The sequence below is a fragment of the Trichechus manatus genome, unplaced genomic scaffold (assembly GCF_000243295.1).
Source record: "Trichechus manatus latirostris isolate Lorelei unplaced genomic scaffold, TriManLat1.0 scaffold00061, whole genome shotgun sequence".
Taxonomy (NCBI): domain Eukaryota; kingdom Metazoa; phylum Chordata; class Mammalia; order Sirenia; family Trichechidae; genus Trichechus; species Trichechus manatus.
This window is the reverse complement of record NW_004443997.1, coordinates 11,293,934-11,317,849: the sequence shown is the minus strand read 5'-3', so window position 1 is coordinate 11,317,849 and position 23,916 is coordinate 11,293,934. Positions and strand designations below refer to the sequence as shown.

General features: G+C 42.6%; 1 protein-coding gene across 3 annotated transcripts in view; it reads right to left on the bottom strand.

Moving 5' to 3' along the window:
• TBX5 (T-box transcription factor 5) overlaps window positions 1-23,916 on the bottom strand; it is a 62,326-nt gene that overhangs the window by 26,135 nt on the left and 12,275 nt on the right. For all 3 annotated transcript variants that reach the window (XM_004379048.1, XM_004379050.1, XM_004379049.1), the window contains 2 exons: window positions 21,361-21,513; window positions 6,145-6,236 (listed from right to left, as the gene is read on the bottom strand). In XM_004379048.1, the coding sequence (XP_004379105.1) occupies window positions 6,145-6,236; window positions 21,361-21,513 (245 nt within the window). The remainder of the gene's footprint in view (window positions 1-6,144; window positions 6,237-21,360; window positions 21,514-23,916) is intronic.

The following is a 23,916-nucleotide window of genomic DNA, read 5'->3' as shown; positions in this document are numbered from 1 at the left end:
ATCTGCTTCCAAAAGGTCACAGCCTTGAAAACCCTACAGAGCACAGTTCTACTCTGACACACATGGGGTCACCATGAGTTGGAATCAACTCAAGGGCAACTAAAAACAACACTGATTACCAGCCACCCTTTCCCTCCCTTCTATCTGCAAAGTTTCTACCCAGGAAGGAGATCTAGTCAAGTGCTCAGATAATCTGCAATAACTGAGGAGACAGTTAACCCCGTTGCCACTGAGTGGCTTCTGACTCATAGCAGCTCTATAGGATAGAGTAGAACTGCCTCATCAGGGCTTCCGAGGCTTGTAATCTTTACGGAAGCAGACTGCCACATCTTTCTCGTGTGGAGCAACCGGTAGGTTCAAACCACTGACCTTTCCGTTAGCAGCCGAGCATTTAACCACTGCACCACTTGGGTTCCTTCAGGGAGGATGGTTAAGGTGGCCGATTCAGACCAAAGCAGAGGCATCTGCCTAGAGATGGAAACAGCTGTGTTGTGTTTGAGGGCCTAGGAGAGACTCCCCGCATCATTGACATAGAGCTCTCAAACACCTGGGCCTCCCCAACTTCCTCTCCTGATGTCTACCATCTGTCCAATCAGCTTCCCAAGTGCAGGCTCCGGCTTGACACAGGAAGGCAGTAGGGGGTGGGGGGAGGCTGGGCATCCAGACACACCCCAACAACCACCCCTCCAAGCTCTACCGTGTTAGCATTGCTGAACGGCTGGAGAATGGGGTGCTTCACACATTCTGGGGATAAGAGAAGCTTCTTGGAAAAAGGAATATCTACAAGGAAACCTCAGTGATGGCCAGGTGAAGAGGAGGGGAAGGACTTTGAGGTAGACTGAATGTCACGTGCAAAGGACCAGAAGGAATGGGAAGAAATAGGACATTTGGAGCACAGTATACCCTTCGGCACAACTGAAACGTAGAGTAAAAGGAAGACACTGGTGAGGGATAAAGCTAGAGGGGGTGGCCCGGGCAAAATATGAAGAGCGTGGTCAACCATACCAAAGACTCTGTACAATCATACTGCGAGCAACAGGGGGCAGCGAGATGGTTTAGGCTGTGGGAGTCACCTCGTCTGGTTGGTGTTTCACAAAGCTCTCTCTGGAAATGCACTGGAGAATGTACTGGAGGAGAACTCGGAAGTCAAGGGCTAATGAAGTTATGAGACCATGGCAGGCAAGGATGGTGGAGGCTCGAATAAGCCGTTAGGAAGGAGAAAGGGGTAAATTCTGAGATAGGTTCAGAAGTAGAATCAACAGGACATGGCAACTGATGGGAGTTTGAGGTTGGGGTGGGATTTGCGACACCTTACATCCATTATCCCACCTGCTCTTGACCTTGTGGGAAGAAGCAGGACATGAATAAACTCTTAGACAGCAGACTTGAAAGGCGTGGTTTGCCTCCTGCTCCTTTACCTGCGGGAGGACGACCTTTACCTGCACAAACTGGACAGACTGGATCTTTAACAGTGACTAAGCTGACGAGTTATAAATAACCATCAGAATCAGAATGGGATGGAATTTTGAACATCATGGAATAAAACTTGGCACTCTGAGCCTAGACCACAGATAATTTGACCCCTCTCAGCTAAAATGTGATGCTTGCTTCCATTGACAATATGACTAAATCAAACTGCAATTTAATAACCTTAAAGCCAACATTTTTTTAAATAATAATTTAAGAACTTGGTTATTTTAGCCACAAGAGCATCTTAGTTATGAACTGAACTGTGTTCCCCCAAAATACGTGTTGGAATCCTAACCCCTATTCTAATTAAATGCAATGAAATCACTTTCCATGATGCAATCTAATGTAATATAATTAATCAATCAGTTGAGGTCACACCAGTGTAAGGTGGATCCTAAACTAAATTACTTCTGAATTATAAGAAAAGCAGCATTGGCATGGAGATGCACACAGAGATGGGGAAGACAAACACTATCTGAGGACTAGGGAGGCAGATGAATCTACAAGTCCAGAAACACCAAGGACGGCCACCTACTAGCAGCTGAAATAGACAAAGAAGGACCTCTCCCTAGAGCCACATTCTGAATTCAGACTTCTAGCCTCCTAAACTGTGAGAAAATAAGTTTCTGTTCTTGACAGTCACCACTTGTGGTATTTCTCTTACAGCACCCCTAGGAATAGCTCATATGCAAGTTCAAGCTGAAGCTGAAGAAAACTAGACAAAGTCCAAAAAAACAAAAAAAACCCAAACCCGTAGCTGTCGAGTCAATTCTGACTCATAGCAACCCTACAGGACAGAGTAGAACTGCCCCATAGGGTTCCCAATGTCTAATGAGTGGCTGGTGGATTTGAACTGCTGACCTTTTAGTTAGCAGCCAAAAGCCTAATCACAGCAGCACCAGGGTTCCAGAGCAAGTCCATGAGACCCAAAATATAGCCTAGAGTATATCCCACCTGAATTTAGAGACCACCTCAAGAACAGATTTGACACACTGAACACTAATGACTGAAGACCAGACGACTTGTAGAATGACATCAAGGACACTACACACGAAAAAAGCAAAAGGTCATTAAAAAGCCAGGAAAGAAAGAAAAGGCCAAAACGGATGTCAGCAGAGACTCTGAAACTAACTTGCTCTTGAAGGTCGAGCAGCTAAAGTGATCAGAAGAAATGATGAAATAAAAGAACTGGACAGAAGATTTCAAAGGGTGACTTGAGAAGATGAAGTAACGTATTATAACGAAATATGCAAAGACTTGGAGTTAGAAAACCAAAAGGGAAGAACATGCTCAGCATTTCTGAAGCTGAAAGAACTGAAGGAAAAATTCAAGCCTTGAGTTGCAATATTGAAGGATTCTATGGGCAAAATATTGAATGATGCAGGAAGCATTAAAAGAAGATGGAAGGAATACACAGAGTTACTGTACCAAAAAGAATTGGTGGAGTTCAACCACTTTCAGGAGGCAGCGTATGATCAGAAACTGGTGGTACTAAAGGCAGAAGTGCAAGCTTCACTGAAGGCGCTGGCGAAAAACAAGGCTTAAAAATTGATGAATACCAATTGAGATGTTTCAATAAACAGATGCAGTGCTGAAAAGGCTCACTCATCTATGCCAAGAAGTTTGGAAGACAGCTCCCTGGCCAACTGACTGGAAGAGATCCATATTTATGCCCATTCCAAAGAAAGGTGATCCAAAAGAATGCAGAAATTATCGAATAATATCATTAATATCACACACAAGTAAAATTTTGCTGAAGATCATTCAAAAGTATTTGCAGCAGTACATCGACAGGAAACTGCCAGGTATTCAAGACTGATTCAGAAGAGGATGTGGAACGAGGTTATCAGTGCTGATGTCAGATGGACCTTGGATCAAAGCAGAGAATACCAGAAAAATGCTTATCTGTGTTTTATTGACAATGCAAAGGCATTCGACTGTGTGGATCATTAACAAATTACAGACAACATTGCAAAGAATGGGAATTCCAGAACACTTAATTGTACCTATGAGGAACCTGTACATAGACAAAGAGGCAGTCGTTTGAGCAGAACAAGGGGATACTGTGTGGTTTAAAGTCAGGAAAGGTGTGCATCAGGATTGCAGCCTTTCTCCATACCTATTCGATCTGTATGCTGAGCAAATAATCTGAGAAATTGAACTATATGAAGAAGAACATGGCATCAGGATTGGAGGAAAGACTCATTAACAACCTTCAATATGCAGATGACACAACCTTGCTTGCTGAAGGTGAAGAGGACTTGAAGCACTCCTGATAAGGATCAAGGACTACAGCCTTCAGCACGGATTGCACCTCAATATAAAGAAAACAAAAATCCTCACAACTGGAACGATGAGCAACATGATAAACGGAGAAAACATTGAAGTTTCAAGGATTTCACTTTACTTGGATCCACAATCAATGCCTATAGAAGCAGCAATCAAGAAATCAAATGACGTATTGCATTGGGCAAATTTGCTGTAAAAGACCTCTTTAAAGTGTTAAAAGCAAAGATGTCCCTTTGAGGATTAAGGGGCACCTGATCCAAGCCATAACAACAATTGTGTGGGTGGCGCGGAACCGGGCAGTGTTTCATTCTGTTGTACGTGGGGTCCCTATGAGTCGGAAGCAACTCCATGGCACCTAACAGCAACAGGTAACAGAGATACCCACAGTCATGAAGGAAACCAATCATGAACCCTTAATTATGAACACAGGCATGCATATGAGTGTGGTGTATGTGCACACCCCTGAAGATAACGTCGCATTTATTTTTAACAAGCATGCAAAATTAGATCTAGTAAGCCTGCTATCTAAAAACAATTTCCATGGCACGTATTTCTAAAGCCATTGTTACAACCACAAAACTGCTGCTTTTCTCTCTTCCTCTTTCTTCCATCTCTTGTCTTTCTTGGAATGATTACATCCATCTACCTGACTCTCCTTTTTCAAGCATTCCAGAAAGGACAAAGGAAAATAGCCTAAGTGACCTGTCTTTATTTTGAAATACTAAACCCACCAAAAGGATCCCTGGTGGTGCAGTGGTTAAGTGCTCAGCTGCTAACTAAAAGGCTGACAGTTTGAACCCACCAGGCGCTCTGCGGGAGAAAGATGTGGCAGTCTGCTTCTGTAAAGATTACAGTCTAGGAAACCCTATGGGGCAGTTCTGCTCTGCCCTATAGGGTCACTATGAGTCGGAATCAACTCGATGGCAACAGTTTTGCTTTTTTTTGCTTTAAACCCACCAAAAGGGAAAAAACAAAAACAAACGAAAAGGGATCGAGATGTATTTCTAATTGTCTTGCCATCTGGTAAATTATTTTGGAAGCCTATGAAGAAAGAGGCAGAGGGTATATCTGACAAAATTGGCAATGCTCGTACAATCCTGTCCAATCAGATCAAATTCCCATTGGCTACAGTCCCCTCTATTCATCATATCAGCGACTGTGACCACAGGATATGTAAAAATACCGAGCTGTTTTTAGCACCCACTTCCCGTCTCCTAGTACCCTGGACAACACATGGTGTTAAGTCTGTCTGTATTTTACCCCCAGGGAATCAAGTCATTAACTTTCCTTTCATTTACCAGGAGCGGGTGCCAAAAAGAAAACCTTTCATCAGTTGTGGCTGACGGGAAGGAAGAGAAAACAGGCTTCATCAAAGGAAAAGGAATAGATAGTTGTCTACACGAAGACAAAGGAAGAGAGAGAGGGCTTCACAAAGGCAAAGGAAGAGAGGAAGCAAAGAAAGCAGAGACAGTGGTAGCTTTTGTTGGCTGGGCAGGTGGAGATCGCCAGACTCCCTTGCACCTTCTTATCCCTAAAAGATACATATACATATCAGACAGGTTGTCTGATAGGACAAACCCTAGGTTTATCAGAAAGTTGACTTGGAATAGGATCTTTATCCTCAACTCCCTCTTTCTCCATGAGTAACAGGCATCGCGCTCTGATGCCTGGCATTCTACAGGCAAGAAGGCTGGTGGAGGAAGGCACTGGATTGTTACTGGTTCACCTGGCCTATCTGAACAGGGGTGGGGGGATGGGAAGGATAGCTGGTGGTACAACAGTTAAGCACTTGGCTGCTAACCAAAAGGTTGGCAGCTCAAACTCACTCAATGGCTCTGTGGGGGAAAGACCTGGTAATCTGCTTCTATAAAGATTACAGCCTAGAAAACCCTATGGGGCAGTTCTACTCTGTTACATGGGGTCGCCATGAGTCAAAAATTGACTTGACAGCACCTAATAACAACAACAACAATGTTCCAGGCACTATACTAGAGGTCTTATATGCGTTCCCTCATTTGATCCTGGCAAGAACCCCATTTCATTGGAATGATTAAACTTATTCATCACCATCAAGTCGATTCCAACTGATAGCGACCCCATAGGACAGAATAGAACTGCCCCATAGGGTTTCCAAGCAGCAGCTGGTGGATTTCGAACTGCCAATCTTTTGATTAGCAGCCGAGCTCTTAACCCCTGATTAAACTTAGAGATGAGGAAATTGAGACTCAGAGAGGTTAATCCATTTGTCCCAGATCACACAGCCAAGAAGAGGTAAAGCTGAGCTTTAAACCCAGGTCAGTCCTATCGTAAAGCTCTTGCCAACTAATTTATACTTGACAATAGGGGGTGATATGGAGGAGGGAGTGGGGGAACCTACTTTCTTACCTCTGCATTCTTGACATTCTGTGTAGCTCCATGTCATCGCTGCCCCGGAATCCTTTGGCAAAGGGATTGTTCTCGATCTTTAATTGGGTGATCTGAAGGAAGAAGAGAACACTGGTTTTCATTTGATTGCTACAAGATGACCCCGGGACATGAGCACATAGTAACTGTCACAGAAACCCAGCTTCTGGCAACCCAAAGAAGCAAATTAAGCCAGTCACGTCAACGGGATTCACCACTTCATTGAAGCGGAAGCTTTGAAAAATGTCCTCCATCAGACTGCTTTTAAAAGGGGAAAAAACCTGGATTCGGTTTGCCCATTAATTGGATACATGCACTTGATATCATTCCAGCCGTGTCAGTTTTTTTTTCTTTCTTTCTTTCTTTAATCCTGGTATTTTGTGTTTCAAACACAACAGAGGCCTCAGCATTTGGTTCCCCCCTCCCCTTTGGAAATTTGTGTATGCTGGCATGGCGGTTTCGTGTCTGAAGTATGGTAATCTCCACTGGACAGGGTCAGTCTAGCCACGGGTTTCTGGAGAAAACACGTTCTGGTTATTGCTTCCAAAAACCCTAGCATGCCTCACAGCTCACTTCATAGTTTCGTAGTCTGCTAGCTCAGGTGGAAACTGGAGCCTAATAAAATAAACACCAGTACATACACATATATATGTCATTGTTAGGTGCCACTGAGTCAGTTCCAACTCATAGCAACCCCATGTACAATAGAACGAAATACTACCCGGTCCTGCACCATCCTCACAATCATTGCTATGTTTGAGCCCATTGTTGCAGCCACTGTGTCAGTCCATCTCCTTGAGGGTCTCCCTCTTTTTCACTGACTCTACTTAACCAAGCACGGTAAATACTGATAATGAGTATTTAATTTAGAAGTATTCATGTAGTATTTCTAAAACTATTTTTAAAACCAGGGCTCCATATAAAGCCAAAATTTTAAAAAATAATAAAAATTTAAGAACTTGGTTATTTTAGCCACAAAAGTAATTTACTAACCCACTGCTATGGATTGAACTGTGTACCCCCAAAATAAGATTGCACAGTGGTTAAGCACTTGGCTGCTAACCAAAAATCAACTTGATGGCACCTAACAACAACTATATGTATACACACACACACACATATATACATAAACCAAAAAAACCAAACTCGTTGCTGTCGAATCGATTCCGACTCATAGTGACCCTACAGGACAAAGCAGAACTGCCCCACAGAGTTTCCAAGGAGCGGCTGGTGGATTCGAACTGCTGACCTTTTGGTTAGCAGCCGAGCACTCGTTCATGCTCTCTCTCTCTTTCTCTCCATATATGTATATATAAACTATAATATATCTGATAGCTATCACACAACTCCCAACCTCTTTAATTTCCTAAGCAAGGAAGAGCGAACCCTCTCCTTGGGACATCTGCATTGCAATGAACAAAGCTTAGGAGAAGAACAGGGTCTTTCTGAATCTTTTGGTTTAAGACTCAGACCTTCAGCACACGTGGGACTAGCAGGAGTGTGCAGAAGCAGACCCAAGCGACAGAATGCATGCACGTGGAGCTTGTACACCATGCATGTACTGTAAGCTTTGTGTGCTACAAGCGTTTCCTAAAAGTCATGTGTAACTGGAATGTTCATATACTGAATCGCTTTAGAGGCACCAGGACAGTATCACTCAAATTTTAGTCATTCAAGACTCACCTTTTATTCATTGTCATATCTATCTAGCACCTGTGCATTGATGTGCTTAGCATTACTATTTAAATCAAACTACCTTTTACTTAAATTATTTCACACAGAAATATTATATCACTTCTCTATATTAGACAAACGAGAATCACTTGCTATCCAATAAAAAGAAAACAATACCAAATTTTCAAATATTGAAATTTTTGACATTTCAAATACATTAAATTTTCTCTACTGGTATCTGGAGAAAGCTCTATACCCAAAACTTGCTTTCTCTTTGTGGCAAAGGGAGATGAGATACTTTTAGGAAGGTATTTAACACAACAGAGCCCCTCAGTGGTGCAAATAGTTAATGTGCTCACTGCTAACTAAAAGGTTGGAGGTTTGAGACCACCCAGAGGCGCCCTGGAAGAAAGGCCTGGCAATTTACTTCCAAAAGATCAGCCGTTGAAAACCCTGTGGAGAACAGTTCTACTCTGACACACATGAGGTTTCTAACAGTAGGAGTCAATTGGATGGCAACTGAGTTTAGTAGTGAGCTAAGACTCTCTCCTGGTAGAAGAATAGAAAGAGAATTGAAAAGGGAATAACTTTCTCTCTGTGATTCCATCATATTCAAGTACCCCCAAAGTCATTTCACGGACCACCAACAGTACAGTTCTAGACTTTGAGAAACTCTGTAGTATGGGAGTTAATGCATGTACCCTATAAACTTGTCCATTTGTGAGGGAGGCATTCTGGTATATTCTGTTTTCTGAAAGACATGGTCTGTAAGGTTTCCTTCTAACTCCAAGACTCCATGATAAACATAAAATTACTATATGTATGTATAAGTGGGTATATTCACAATAGAAATACATGTATAATTAACTTTTTAAAAATATGTATGGGGGTATGTGTGTACACTAATGCCCTCTCTCTGCTCATTTACTTTACAGATTCGTTCCTGCAGCTTTGAGTCTGTCTGGACTCTTCAGAATGAATAGAAAAGTCTTTAAAATTATTTTGGAAGACAGTCTTAATAATGTGTATTCCTAAGTCCAGTTCTATTTTAAGAGTCTAAAAGTTTATCACCTAAGGGAATGAAATAAAATACAACCCAGTTAACCATAAGTCTTTTTTTTAAATAAAATTCTCAAAATTTAAGTAAAAATTCTCAAAAATTTAAGTAAAAATTAGATCATTTAAAAAGAGGTGGATGTTACTCAGCCATAAAGAAAAATGAAGTCCTGATACACGCCACAACATGGATGAACCTTGAAAACATCACGCTGAGTGAAATGAGTCAGTCACAGAAGGGCAAATATTGTATGATCCCACTTACATAAAATAGGCAACTGTATAAAGAGCAAAGCTTATTAGTGGTTGACAGGATTGGGAGGAAGGGGCAGAGAGGGAGTCATTGATTAGGCGGCACTAAGTTTCTGTTGGAGCCCTGGTGGCACAGTGGTCAAGAGCTATGGCCGCTAACCAAAAAGGTGGCAGTTCAAATCTACCAGTTGCACCTTGGAAACCCTATGGGTTTCTGTTAATAGTGGTAGGATAATTGGGAAAAGGATAGTGATGATGGTTGCATAACATGATAAAAGTAATTAATGTCATGGAATTATACATGCAAAATTTGTTGAACTTGCAAATGTTTTGTTATATATTTTTACCACAATCAAAGAAAAAAAGAGTGGGAACCCTCCCTTCCCCCCACTCCCCGCCAGAGTCATGATGTCACTGCCCCACTGGGAGCTCACGACAAAAAACTGTCCCAAGGAAAAAACAAAAAGAGGGTAGGTCGTTTTTTTTTTATTATTGTACTTCAGGTGAAGGCTTACAGAACAAATAGTTTCTCAGGAAACAGTAGTACACATATTGTTTTATGACATTGGTTAACAACCCCACAACATGTCAACTCTCTCCCTTCTCGACCTTTTTTTTTTTTTTTTCCTGGTGAAAATATACATAGCCAAAGATACACCATTTCAAAAATTTCTACACGCACAGTTCAGTGACATCGACTACGCTCTTCCAATTGTGCTGCTATTCTCACTGTAGATGAAGGCTTACAGAACAAAAGTTTCTCATTTAACAGTTAGTACACATGTTGCCCTATGACAATGGTTAACGACCTCACAGTGCATCAACACTATCCTCACTCAACCTTGGGTTCCCTATCACCAGCTTTCCTGTCCCCTTCTGCCTTCTGGCCCTTGTCCCTGAACCGCTGTGCCTCATTAGTCCCATTTGGTTTTATGGGGCTGTCCACTCCCGGGCTGAACAGTGAACCTCGGAAATGACTTCACCACTGAGCTAAAACGGTGTCTGGGGGCCATACTCTCGGGGTTTCTCCAGTCTCCTTTAGGCCAGTAAATCTGGTCTTTTTCTTTGAGTTAGAATTTTGTTCTACATCCGTCTCCAGCTCTGTCCAGAACCTTCTGTTGTGATCCTGGTCAGAGCAGTCAGTGGTGGTAGCTGGGCACCATCTAGCTGTACTGGACTCAGTCTGGTGGAGGCCTTGGTAGCTGTGGTCCATTAGTTCTTCGGACTAATCTTTTCCTTGTATCCTGTTCTCTTCATTCTCCCTTGCTCCCAGAGGGATGAGACCAGTGTAGTATCTTGGTTGGCTGCTCATAAGCTTTTAAGACCCCAGACACTACTCACCAAGGTAGAATATAGAACATTGTCTTCATAAACTGTGTTATGCCAATTGAGTTAGATGTTCCCTGAGACCATGGTCCCCACAGCCCTCCAGAGGGTAGGTTTTGATAGATGTTTTTTATCAGCAGAAATCTTTTGATCAAACCCATTGCTTGTACCTCAAACAGGTTTTCTGTTACTTACCTAATTCTTGAGCTTATCATCATAGCTTCCAAAAATCAGATTGGATATGATAAGCATAGTTTGCTAAATACCCTATGTTTACACAAATAACATGCACTTTCTATATTTGTTTGCCACCCATGCCCTCCCCCCACGAGGTATTTTCATAACCACCACTATGCCAATTTTTTCACACATAACGTAGTGAGTTTACAAAAATACCTCGAGGACGGAAGCTGTAGTTGGCAAACATAGAAGGCATGCATTATGTGTGTAAAAATACGGTATACACTTAGCTACTCTGATCTTCCATATCTTCTATTGTGTAGACTGAGCATATATGTCTATAACCAAAAAACCACCTGTCATCGAGTCAACCCCAACTCATGGCGACCCCATGTGTGTCAGAGTAGAACTGTGCTCCACAGAGTTTCTGATGGCTGATTTTTCAGAAGTAGAGTAGATCACCAGGGCTTTCTTCCAAGGCGCCTCTGGGTAGACTTGAACCTCCAACCTTTAATTTAGCAGCAAAGCACATTAACGATATGCACCACCCAGGGACTCCATATATGTCCACAGGACACAAGAATCACCCTTGAGAAATGTTAATGTATAAGCTTATCTGCAGGCAAAAAATGTCGATCTTGTTTTGTATATACCCAGTCACATACGAAAACCCTGTCTGAGAATTCCTTTCCTAATATGCTGCGTGTTGGCTCATAAGTACACAAACTGATACACCTGGATGTTGAAGCTCTACCAAAGGGCCCCACTGGAAGTCACCTCTGTGTGCCATACAAATATAAAACCAAAAAAACCTAAACCTGTTGCCATCAAGCTGATTCTGACTCATAACGACCCATACAGGACAGATTAGAACTGCCCCATAGAGTTTCCAAGGAGCACCTGATGGTTCGAACTGCCTACCTTTTGGTTAGCAGATGTAGCTCTTAACCACTAGGGCCACCAGGGTTTCCCATACAAATATACTCCCCACAAATCAGCATAAAACCGGATATCCGGGAGTGGGAGCGGGGAGCTAGGGGTGGGAGAAAGCAAATATAAATACCAGTTCCAACCGGTGAGACAGAGGTTGTAAAAATTAATGAGAATAATTTTTGTGAATTCTTGCTTTTGGGAAAAAAAAAAAAAAAAAAAACCTCTCATGAGGGCCAAAAATCTTAATTATTTCTCTCTATTAGGGGTTCATTTCCTGTTCCCAACCAGAAAGCTCATACCTCATAAATATAGGCTCCTTCCACAATGATTTAAGCAGGAGGAAGGTGCCTTTTAATGGCAATGTCAGCTAATACCGAGGGATAGACATGCTCGCATACACAGCCATTGTTGCAAGAGCTGGGAAATGCAATGTCCACGTGACCTTTTTTTAGCACCTAAATATTTCTAGGGATTTCTATGGGAGCTGCTGACAACCGCAGCGAAAACCTCCCAAAAACGTGTTTCACAGAGCAAGCGTCGCTGGGGAAGATTTTGAGTTTTCAAATATCTTTTTCAAGCTGTCAGCCATCTGGGGAAATAACTCCCAAATCCAACTCAGGATCACAGCTGGGCTGAGGAAATATGTCTTGTCATTAGGAGTCCTGTGGTATACGGGCTTGTGACTGCAGGGTATGGGTAAGAAATGAACTCTGCCACATAGCTGCCTCCACCTGATACCTGCATCCAAGTGAAGAAAGATAACCCTGAAGGCATTGAGCCCTTTTGACCAAAAATTGTTGGCTTCTATTTTCCCAAACTGCCCTGGCCACCATATCCCAACAAGTGCTTTCCTTTCCCACCTCATTTGTCCACAGCGTAATGCTAGACAAACAGAGTCTTTCCTGAATTGAAGAGCTGAACAGGGAATGAGCTAGCTAAACCACTAAGACTGGCATCTGTATTTGTGCTTCAACTGCAGTAATTAGAATTTATTGAAAGCCCGTCTTTCAGATACTAAAATAGTCAGGGAGTTCCATTTGGTAGGTGAAAAGATTTCTGTTGTCTGCGTCTTTGATGGAGTAGCCCTGTTAGCAAATGAATCAGTTAAGTAATCAATCAATGGAATCACTATAATACGCTCAGTGCTTACTCTGCGCCAGGCGCGGCATGACACGCTTTCTATGAACTTTCCCATTTAATCCTTCCAACGCCCCTCTGAGGTGGGTTCTGTTATTATCCCCATTTTACAGATGGGGATACTGAGTTAAGTAATTTGTCCAAAGTCAAATGGACTTGAACGCAGGCAGTCTGCCTCCAGCGTCCACACTCCTAACCCCACAGTGTGGTGGATAAGAGCTTAGCTGGCTTCTGCACATGAAGTCATGAGTCTAAACACCAGACCAGGTGGGACAATAAAGTAAGGACACTGATTCCACAAATCACATACAATCCTGGCCACTTATTTCAATCACACATCATATATCCATGAGGGGAATGTTTGCAGGGGCTCTGGACTTGACTGCTTCGGACTTATTCTTGACAAAGAAAAAAAGGTGCCTTTTGGTACTCCACAAATAAGAAGTGGGGTAAATTCCATACGGGGTGGGTGACAGACAGGTGTCTCCCAGGTGTCCCCTGATCTGGGTTTTAAGGAAGCTGTCAGGCTAGCTGAAAAGACCTTTAGGAACCACCAGCTGGGCTCCCTGACACAAATGAGAAAAAAAATACACGATTTCTGTATGTAAACCCTTTATGTGGTTCTCAAATCCACATACACCCAAATGTGTATTTGGAGACACGCATTTTTAGACCTATGTTCATTTAGACACACAATCCCCTAGATGTTCTCAACATTAATGTACAGACTATATGAAGCAGACACTCATTCATGCACAATTATAATAATTGGGGGAGATATTTTTTTAACTAGAGATTTTTGGGGTGTTGGGTATGATCATGAGTGACTGTGGTAATAGTTATACAGGTAAATACATATGTCAGATTTATCAAATTATATACTTCAAATATGTGCTGTTGTTGTGTGCTGTTAATCAATTCCAACTCACAGTGACCCCATATGAGACAGTAGGACTTCCCCATAGGGTTTCCTAGGCTGTAATCTTTATGGGAGCAGATTGCCAGGTCTTTTCTTCTGCAGAGCAGCTGGTGGGTTCGAACCACCGACATTTTGGTTAGCAGCCGAATGCTCAACCATTGCACCACCAGGGCTCCTTCAAATATGTGCAATTTATTTTATATTAATTATGGCTCAGTAAAGCTGTGGAGTGGGGGAGGGAAGAAAGAAGAGGGAGGAAGGGAAGGAGGACAGAGAGAGAGAGAAAGGGAAGAAGAAAGAAGAGAGAGAGAGACATAGGGAGAGAAGAAAGAGAATATCTACCAGTGTGCTCCCTGGGACCTACTCACCCCTAATGGAGCTCAGAAACCACCCCACCCCCCATCCGCCCCCCCAGCCAAGGACCTTAGCACCCACAAGTTTCTTGGCAGCTTACATTCACATTTCCATACCTTTCTGTCCTTCCTGATGAACCTGGGCTTCCTTGGGGGGAAGAAAAAGGAAAAGATCTGATGTATTTTTGGCCCCTCCGTGACGTCTGGGAGCCTCTAAGCATATGTATCTGGGGAACTGAGCTTCCTCATTGCTACTTTTTTCCTGTGACCGTCACCACAAAGTTAAACACAGGTTTACAGCAGCCGCAGGGAAAACAGATTTCCAGCAGCCAGATTCAAATTGGCCAGGAGTATTTTTGCAATTTGCAGGATATTTGACCTTAGCTTTTTTGCTCAGCAAATCAGGGAGGGGTGGGGAGATTCAGGAAAATCCTCCTTCCCCTTTATAGAGGAACTGGGAAAAATATCAACAAGGAAACAGAGGAATTGAAAGACACTATAAACCAACTAGATTCAACAGGCATATATAGAACAGTCCACCCGAAAAGAGCATAATATACATTCTACTCCAGTGCACATGGCTCATTCTCCAGGATAGACTACATTTTAGGTCACAGAGCAAGTCCTGATAAATTTAAAAAAGATTGAAATCATACAAAGTATTTTCTCTGACCACAACAGAGTAAAGCCAAAAATCAATAACAGAAAAAAACCTGGAAAATACACAAACATATGAAAATTAAACAACGCAGTATTAAACTACCAATGGGTCAAGGAAGAAATCAAAAGAGAAATCACAAATTTCTTAGAGCCAAGTGAAAATGAAAGCACAACATACCAAAACTTAAGGGATGCAGCAAAGGCAGTACTTAGAAGGAAACTTATAGCAATAAATGCCTACATAAAAAAAGAAGAAAGATCTCAAGTTAACAGCTTAACAACTCTAGGAACTAGACGTAGAAGAGCAACCTAAACCTAAACCTACCAGAGGAAAGGAAATAACACAGATCAGAGTAGAAATGAATAAAATCAAAAACAGAAAAATAATAGAATCAATAAAACCAGAAGTTGATTCTTTGAAAAGATCAATAAAGTTGACAAACTTTTAACTAGACTGATGAAGAAGAGACAAGATGCAAATCGCCAAAATAAAAAATGAAAGAGGGGACATTACAACTGATAGAAATAAAGAGAATTATGACAGAATATTATGAACAACTGTATAGCAACAAACTCGATAAACCTACATGAAATGGACAAATTCTTAGAAGCACACACCCTACCCAGACTGACTTAGAGAGACAGAAAGTCTCAACAGACCCATAACAAGTGAAGAGATTGAATCAGTGATCAAAAACCTCCCCCCAAAAAAAAGTCCTCAAACAGATGGGTTCACTAGGGAATTCGACGAAACATTTAAAGAAGAATTGACACCAATACTGCTCAAACTCTTCCAAAAGATAGGGAAGGATTACTCCAATTCATTCTGTGAAGCAAACATAACCCTGATACACAAACCAGATAAAGACACCATAAGAAAAGAAAACTACAAGCCAATATCTTTTATAAATACAGATTTTTAAAATCCTCAACAAAATACTAGCGAACAGAATCCAACAGCATATTAAAAAAGCCGTATACCATGACCAAGTGGGATTTATTCCAGGAATGCAGGGATGGTTCAACATTAGAAAATCAATCAACATAATACACCACATCAATAGAACAAAGGAAAAGAATCACATGATCATCTCCATGTATGCAGAAAAAGCATTTGATAAAATCCAACACACTTTCTTGATGAAAACTCTACAGAAGTTTGGACTAGGTAGAGAATCAAGATGAAAAGAAATGGGGAACTGAGGGCAGAAATGGGGACAGTGCCGACACATTGTGGGGAATGAAGCCAAGGCTATGAAATACTATGTACAAACTATCAAATGGGAATGTAATTTGCTCTGTAAACTTTCACCTAATGCACAATAAAAAAAAAAGAAGAAGAAGAAGATTGGAATAGAAGGGAAATTCCTCAGTATGATTCAGGGCATATATGAAAGTCAACAGACAACATTATACTTAATGGAGAAAGACTGAGAGCTTTCCTCTTCAAACCAGGAAAAAGACAAGGGTGCCCACTCTCACCACTTCTATTCAATACTGTATGAGAAATCCTAGCCAGAGCAATAAGACAAGAAAAAGAGATAAAAGGTATCCAGATTGGAAAAGAAGATATAAAATGATCTCTATTTGCAGATGATATGATCATACTTACAGAAAATCCCAAAGAGTCCACAAAAAAAATCCAGAGCTAACAGAGGAATTTAGCAAAGTTGCAGGGTACAAGGTCAACAAACAGAAATCAGTTGGGTTTCTACCCACCAGCAATGAGAAATCAGAAAGGGAAATTAGGGAAACAATTCCATTTACAACAGCATCTAAGAGAATAAAATAACCTAGGAATAAATCTAACCAGGGACATGAAGGACTCATACAATGAAAACTATAAAACACTGCTGAAAGAGATTAAAGAAGATTTAAATAAATGGAAAGATGTTTCATATTCATGGATTGGAAGACTTACTATTGTTAAGATGTCAATACTACCCAAAACGATCTATACAATCAAAATTACAACAGCCTTCTTTACAGAAGTAGAAAAACCAATCCTCAATCCTCAACTTTATATGGAATGGCAAGAGGCCCTGAATATCTAAACCATGTTAAAAGAGAAGAACAAAGTAGGAAGACTCACACCTCCTGATTTTAAAACATACTATATAGCTACAGTAATCAAAATAGCCTGGTACTGGTATAACAATAGACATATAGACCAATGGAATAGAATTGAGAGTCCAGAAATAAACCCACGGATGTATGGTCAACTGATTTTTGACAAAGGTGCTAAGTCCATTCTACGAGGAAAGAAGTCTCTCCAATAAATGATGCTGGGAAAACTGGATTTCCACTTGCAGAAAAATGAAGCAGGATCCATGCATCACACAATGCACAAAAACAAATTCAACCCCCAAGACTATGGCCCCTGGACACCCTTCTAACTCAGAACTGAAGCCACTCCTGAAGTTCACCGTTCAGCCAAAGATTGGATAGGCCTATCAAACACACAATAACACACGTGAGGAATGTGCTTCTTAGATCAATCAAGAATATGAGACCAAATGGCAACACTTGTCAAAAGCAAAGACGAAAAAGCAGGAAAGGATAAGAAAACTGGATGAATGGGAACAGGGAACCCAGGGTGGAAAAGGGGAGAGTGCTGACACATTGTAGGGATTGCAACCAATGTCACAAAATAATTTGTGTATAAATTTTTGAATGAGAAATTAATTTTCTCTGCATACTTTCACCTAAAGCACAAAAAAAATTTAAAAGAGTCAATGTTAAAAAAAAAAAAATCAAAACGGATTAACGATCATATGTGCAAACTAAAACCATAAAATTCTTGGAAGAACAAGCAAGGGCAATGTTGTCAGACCTAGCTTTCAACAATGGATTATCTAATATAATAACAAAAGCACAAACAGCAATAGACAAAATAAATAAATGGGATCTTATAAAAATTAAAAACTTTTATTCACCAAAAGAGTTTATGAAAAAAGACAAGCTACTATCTGGGAGAATATCTTTGGAAACCATATACCCAACAAGAATCTAATAACCAATATATATATATATAAAACTTGGACAACTTAACAACAAAAAGACTCCCAAACATGAAATGAGCAAAAGACTTGAATAGACATTTCACCAAAAAGTACATTAAAATGGCCACCAAACACATGAAAAGATGCTCAACGTCATTAGCCATCAGAGAGAAGAAAATCAAAACCACAGTGAGATACTATTTCACTCCCACTAGGATGGGTAAGATTATAAAAACAGAAAAAAACAAATGTTGGCAAGGATGTGGGGAAATTGGAACCCTCATCCATTGCCAGTAGGAATGCAAAATGCTACAGCCATTATGGAAAACCGTGTGGTGGTTCCTCAAAACACTAAAAAGAGAACTACCATACGACCCAGTAATTCCACTCCTAGGTATATAACCAAAAGACTTGAAAGCAGAGATTCAAAAAGAGACTTGTACACCAATGTTCACTGCAGCATTATTCACAATAGCCAGAAGGTGGAAACAACCTAAAAATGCCCATCAACAGATGAATGGATAAACAAAATGTTGTACCTACATACAATGGAATACTATTCAGCCAGTAGAAGTTAAGTCTTGATACGTGCTACAGTATGGATGGAGCTTGAAGACATTATGCTGAGTGAAATAAGCCAATCACAAAAGGACAAATACTGTATGACTTCGCTTATATAAAAGGACAAGAAAAGGCAAATGTGTAGAGACTAAAGTTTATTAGTAGTTACCAGGGGCAGAAGAGACAGGGAAAAGGAGGGGTTAATGATGATGGGAAAATCGCGTTGATTAAGGGTAGGGTTACACCGCCAATTATTGTAATTGCTGTCAAAAAGTTGTACACCTGTAAAAAGTTGAATTGGCAAAAGTTGTGTAATCAATATATTTACAACAACAACAGAAAAAAAAGTAGCCGCTGAAGCTGCTTATGTACAACCAAACACCTCACTGGATTTGGTTCCTTGGTTTGGAGGTTTAGGGTCATGGTTTCACAGGACTTCTCAGTTAACTGGCCTAATAACTTGTTTAGAGCTTCTGTTCTACCTCCTAGTTCATTGTGTAGTGCCTGGGGTCTTAAAAGCCTGCAAGCAGCCATCCAAGGCACAACAGTTGGTCCCAATTTACCTGGAGCAACAGAGGAAGAAGGAGAGTTAGGAATAGGAGGAGGATATGGAACGTGTGGCTATTTGCCTCCATGAACAACTGCCTCTTTTGCCATGAGACCAGAAGAACTGGATGGTGCCCGGCTACCATTACTAAACATTTTGATCAAAGATTCCACAAAAGGGGGAAAATGTAGGGTGGAATTTCAAATTCTCATGGACTCCTCACTTTCTGGAGCCATGGAAGGTGGATGACTCCCCGCAACTATTGCCCTGAAATAATCTTTAAACCTTAAACCAAAAATATCCCCTGAAATAATCTTAAAACTGAACAATAGCTTAACCAGTAAAGGTCTACCTTGAGCATTGTGCTATTCTAAAAACTATCTATATGGGATCAAATTGACAACAGTGACTCAAAAGCTTTGATAGGAAGCTTAGGGGGCGGTGAGTTTATGTTATTGGAGGAGGAACAATTCAGAAAAGGAGGGTGAAAATGTTGCATAACTCGAAGAATGTAATCAATATCACTGAATTGTACATGTAGAAACTGTTGAATTGGTGTATGTTTTGCAGTGTATATTCTCAACAAAAACAACAAAATAAAATTAAGGGAAAAAAAAAGGAATTGTGTTTGGGGGAGTGAGTTTTCTTCTGGAAGGAAGTGTTTTCAAGACTCGGTTCCCGACAGGCTGAGTGTGCCTTGGGAAGGACCATCCGTCATGGCTTGGCCTGGTCACTGACAACCTGAATGTGGAGATCACCCGCAGGATTTGGTAACAGCCCAGCCTCATGGGGGCCTTGTCTGCCACCCAGCCTGCATTGCAATGACCTCCATGGAGGGACTGGTGGTTTTGGGGTGCTAAGCCTGCCTCTCTCCCTTCCCAGGTCTCTCCTGCTGGGCTCCCCAGCCCCTGCAGCTCCCCCGCCCTTGCCTTCCAGATGGGGGATATGAACTGTGGAGGGGGAAGGGCACTCCCATCCCCCACATCCATCTCTGTAAGTTGCCCACGTGACCTGCGCTCACTGACCTTATAGGGACCCTTTCTCTTCCCCTCCCATTGCCATCTAGCCCCAAATGACTGCCTATTACTCCTAAATACTCTACAACCCCACAGAGCCAGCAGCCTCTCCCCAGCCCCATTTCTTGCCTTTCTAGATTCCAGTTAACTTCATAACAAGGCTTAGGAATCATTCAATGACTCCCTCTTTCCAATACATACATGCAAGTTTCTAAAGGACAGAACAGAACCCTGACAATTCAAGGCAAGCCATTTCTCCTGCCAGAAAAAGAAAAGATAAGCCCCTAACCTGCAGTTTAGGGGCACCCCTGCTGCAATGTCATTGTCTTTTAAATGTCCAAACCAAGGCCTGAATTTTGAACAGCGTGGGGTCTGACATTTACACAATCCATCAGGCACAACCCACCTCTGCACCACCCTCTTCCAAACAATGCACGCGTGCCCCATTACAGGACTCCTGCTGTGGTAGTGCTTCTACGCACCACGCTGGGGTTTGCAGGGTCTTGTTTAAGCACTGGTGGCGCACTGGTTAAGAGCTCATCTGCTAATCAAAAAGTCGGCAGTTTGAACGCACCAAGCTGTTCCTTGGAAACCCTAGAGGGCAGTTCTACCCTGTCCTATAGGGTCTCTGTGAGTTGGAATCCACTCGACGGCAATAGGTTTGGGGTGGATTGGGGTGGATTGGGTTGGGTTGGGTTTAAGTCCTGGGGGCAGCGTTTTAGGCTGCTGGTAGTGCAGGCTGCTCGCTTTTTCAGGCTTTGTTGTACAATGCAAACCTCATTTTAGTACGTGGTTTGGGGTCAGTAATAACTGAACTGAGCCTTGTTGGTGCGACGGTTAACATTTCGGCTGCTAACCAAAAGGCTGTTGGTTCGAACCCACCCGGCAACTCCGGAGAAGAAAGACCTGGCCATCTGTTTCTGTAAAGATTACAGCCTAGAAAATCCTATGAGGCAGTTCTGCTCTGTAACATGGAGTCGCTATAAGTCGGAATCGACTCGACAGCAGGCAACAACAATGACTGAACCAATCGGTGAAGCGTTGGGACAGCCCAACACAAAGTTTCTGGTCTGTGCCACCTGCCCCGTGTAAGTTGAGATGCACCCACGTGGAAGGGAGTAGAGGGGAGGAAGAGATTGAGCCCCAACAGAAAAGAGTGAACCCACAAGGGGTGGTACTGGGTCCCCTCTCCCCTCTGCCTGAGGACACGGAGTCATGCAATAAAAATGATCTTTTTCTTCACTGACCATTTCATGAATGCAATGAAATTCAGTCTTACTGCATTTGGGTGTGTGGGCATCTGTGTTTGGACCAGTTCATTTTCTAACTGGAGTGTGTGTGTGTGTGTGTGTGTGTGTGTGTGTGTGTGTGTGTGTGTGCACGCGCACAAGACAGTCATGCTGAGCCCATGAATATAGCACAAACAGCTGCATTTCTGTCCTTGCCCCAGTGTCCTTGGTGCCTGCTGCACAGCAGGAATGAAGCCGCCATTAAAACATAAAGTTCCAGGCAGACACCGCTGCAGACACATGCAAATGAACAGGCCAGCCCCAGGCACAGGGTTCCTGGGTGTCGCGCTTACCTTGTGGTTCTGATAGGAAGTTACCGCGATAAACGCCGTCTCAGGAAAGACGTGAGTGCAGAACGCTGTGTTTTTTGAGCCGAATCCATTATTTTCATCCGCTTTCACGATGTGTAGTCTGGGCTGGTATTTGTGCATGGAATTCAGAATAATCTAAAAATAATCACATAAAAGAAAATGAGATTGTCAGAAACTCAAAACTCCAACCCGAAAATTAGCCTTGTTACAGGCTTTCAAAAACAGCCAGCTTTTAAAATGTTCTACATTCTACTTTGGTGAGTAGCGTCTGGGGTCTTAAAAAGCCTGTGAGTAGCCATCTAAGATACCCACTGGTCTCACCCCTTCAGGAGCAAGGGAAAATGAAGAAAATTAAAGACACAAGGTAAAGATTAGGCCAAAGGACTAATGGACCACAACTACCATGGTCTCCACCAGACTGAGTCCAGTACAACTAGATAGTGCCCAGTTACCACCACTGACCGCTCTGACAGAGATCACAATAGAGGGTCCTGGACAGAGCTGGAGAAAAATGTCGAACAAAACTCTAACTTAAAAAAAAAAGACCAGACTTACTGGACTGATAGGGACTGGAGAAACCCCAAGAGTATGGCCCTTGGACACCCTTTTATCTCTGTAATGAAGTCACTCCCAAGGTTCACCTTTTAGCCTAAGATTAGACAGACCCACAGGACAAAACGGGACTAAAGGGGCACATCAGCCCAGGGACAAGGACTAGAAGGCAAGAGGGGACAGGAAAGCTGGTAACAGGGAACCCAAGGTCGAGAAGGGAGAGTACTGACATGTCATGGGGTTGTTAACCAATGTCATAAAACAATATATTTACTAACTGTTTAATAAGAAGCTAGTTTGTTCTGTAAACCTTCATCTCAAGGACAATTTAAAAAAAAAAAAAGCCAGCTTTTTTTCCCCCTCCTGTTTTGAAAAGGAGCCAGTGATTTCAATAAAAAGAAACATTTCAAAAATGACAATTTCCAACCAAAAAAGCCAGGGTAATATTCCAGGAAATCTACCCAAGGCACACACAGCAGTAAATCAAGAGTCTTAATAAAGTTTGCTTAATAAATTAACTCCCTGCATACAGCACTTCTCGCCTGACGGGAGGGAAACAAGTCTTTAAAGGAACCAGAGACCTCAGGAAACCTGGCCAGCGATTTTGGAATGGAAAGAAACAAACAAATAAATAAACATATAAATAACCCCCCCCCCCAAACTCTAAAGCTGCAAGGAAAGAGATCTGGCATTTGCAGAACTGGGCTAAAAAAAACCACGGTTTCTCTGCACAGCCTTTTCCTGGGGCTCCAAGTGCTCCAGCAGACTCAGATTCTTGGCCCTTTGTTTAGGGAATGCGCAAAAGGAAGTCCATGGAAAAAGAAGATATGGGTGCGAGGTGGGGGTAGAGGACTCAGCAAACTTGCTCTAGAATAATCTCTAAAGGTGGGGAGAGGTGGGGAGAAGGCATACACCCCCCCACCTCCACCATCAAAAGACACGGGGGGCTGGCTACCCTCAACTGAGGCTTCCTTTCTCCAAGTTTATCAACATTTCAGGACCCTCCACCGGAACTATATCGGAGCTGGAACCAGCCAGAATTGCTCCATCTGGTTTTGGGGGAATTTTCTTTCTCCTTTCTTTAGGGGTGTTTTCAGGGAAAGTGGCATCTTAGCTGCTGTAGTTGTACTGTTGTTATTACAACCACTATTATTATTATTAAGGAGTCGCTGGGTGGTGCAAACGTTTAAGCACTGGACTACTAGCCTTGACTACTAAGTAGCCTTGGCTACTAGCAGAAAGGTTGGCAGTTCGAATCCACCCAGAGTTGCCTCGGAAGACAGGCCTGGAGATCTGATGCACAAAGGTTACAGCCTTGAAAACTCTTTGGGGCAGTTCTACTCTGCACACAGAGGGTCACTATGAATCTAAATCGGCTGGACGGCAAGCAGCTAACAACAACTAGTATTTTTATATTATTAGGAACTCCAAGCCCCCACATCTTTGCTGAAACCAGGGCTATTCATAGGCAATGCAATCTTTACTAATAAAACTGGGCTTGTTGTTCTAATGACGTCTCGGTTTTGATAGCCCCAGCGGGCTGTTAACGCTAATGTTTATCCAAACGCTCCAACACATACCCACCGAATGGGCAAACAACCGCGTTTAACGGCCTGGAAATCTGGCCTGCTTTTTCCCCAGGACCCTGAAATGGAGCGATGGAGGTCGTCTCGGTGTCTTTCATTATTTGCATTGATGACCCGGGGGCAGGATTCTTGGGTCAACCCTTGAGACCGGCCGGGGGAGGGCGAGGGGAGCCGCGGCCGGGCCGGGGGAGGGGCGACAAGCTCTCGGCCCCCGGCTCCGGGACCCGGGGCTGCGCACTCTAATCTCCGGCCGCCGGGGCCCGGCCGCCTCCCTGGCCGATAGCGACGCCGGCCGGGGCGGCATGGCGACAGAGAGACGCAGCGGGGCCCCGCGGGCCGCTGCAGCCCCCGGCCGGCGCGGCCATCGCCCGGGCTTAGCCAAATTGCTTTGACGGCCAGG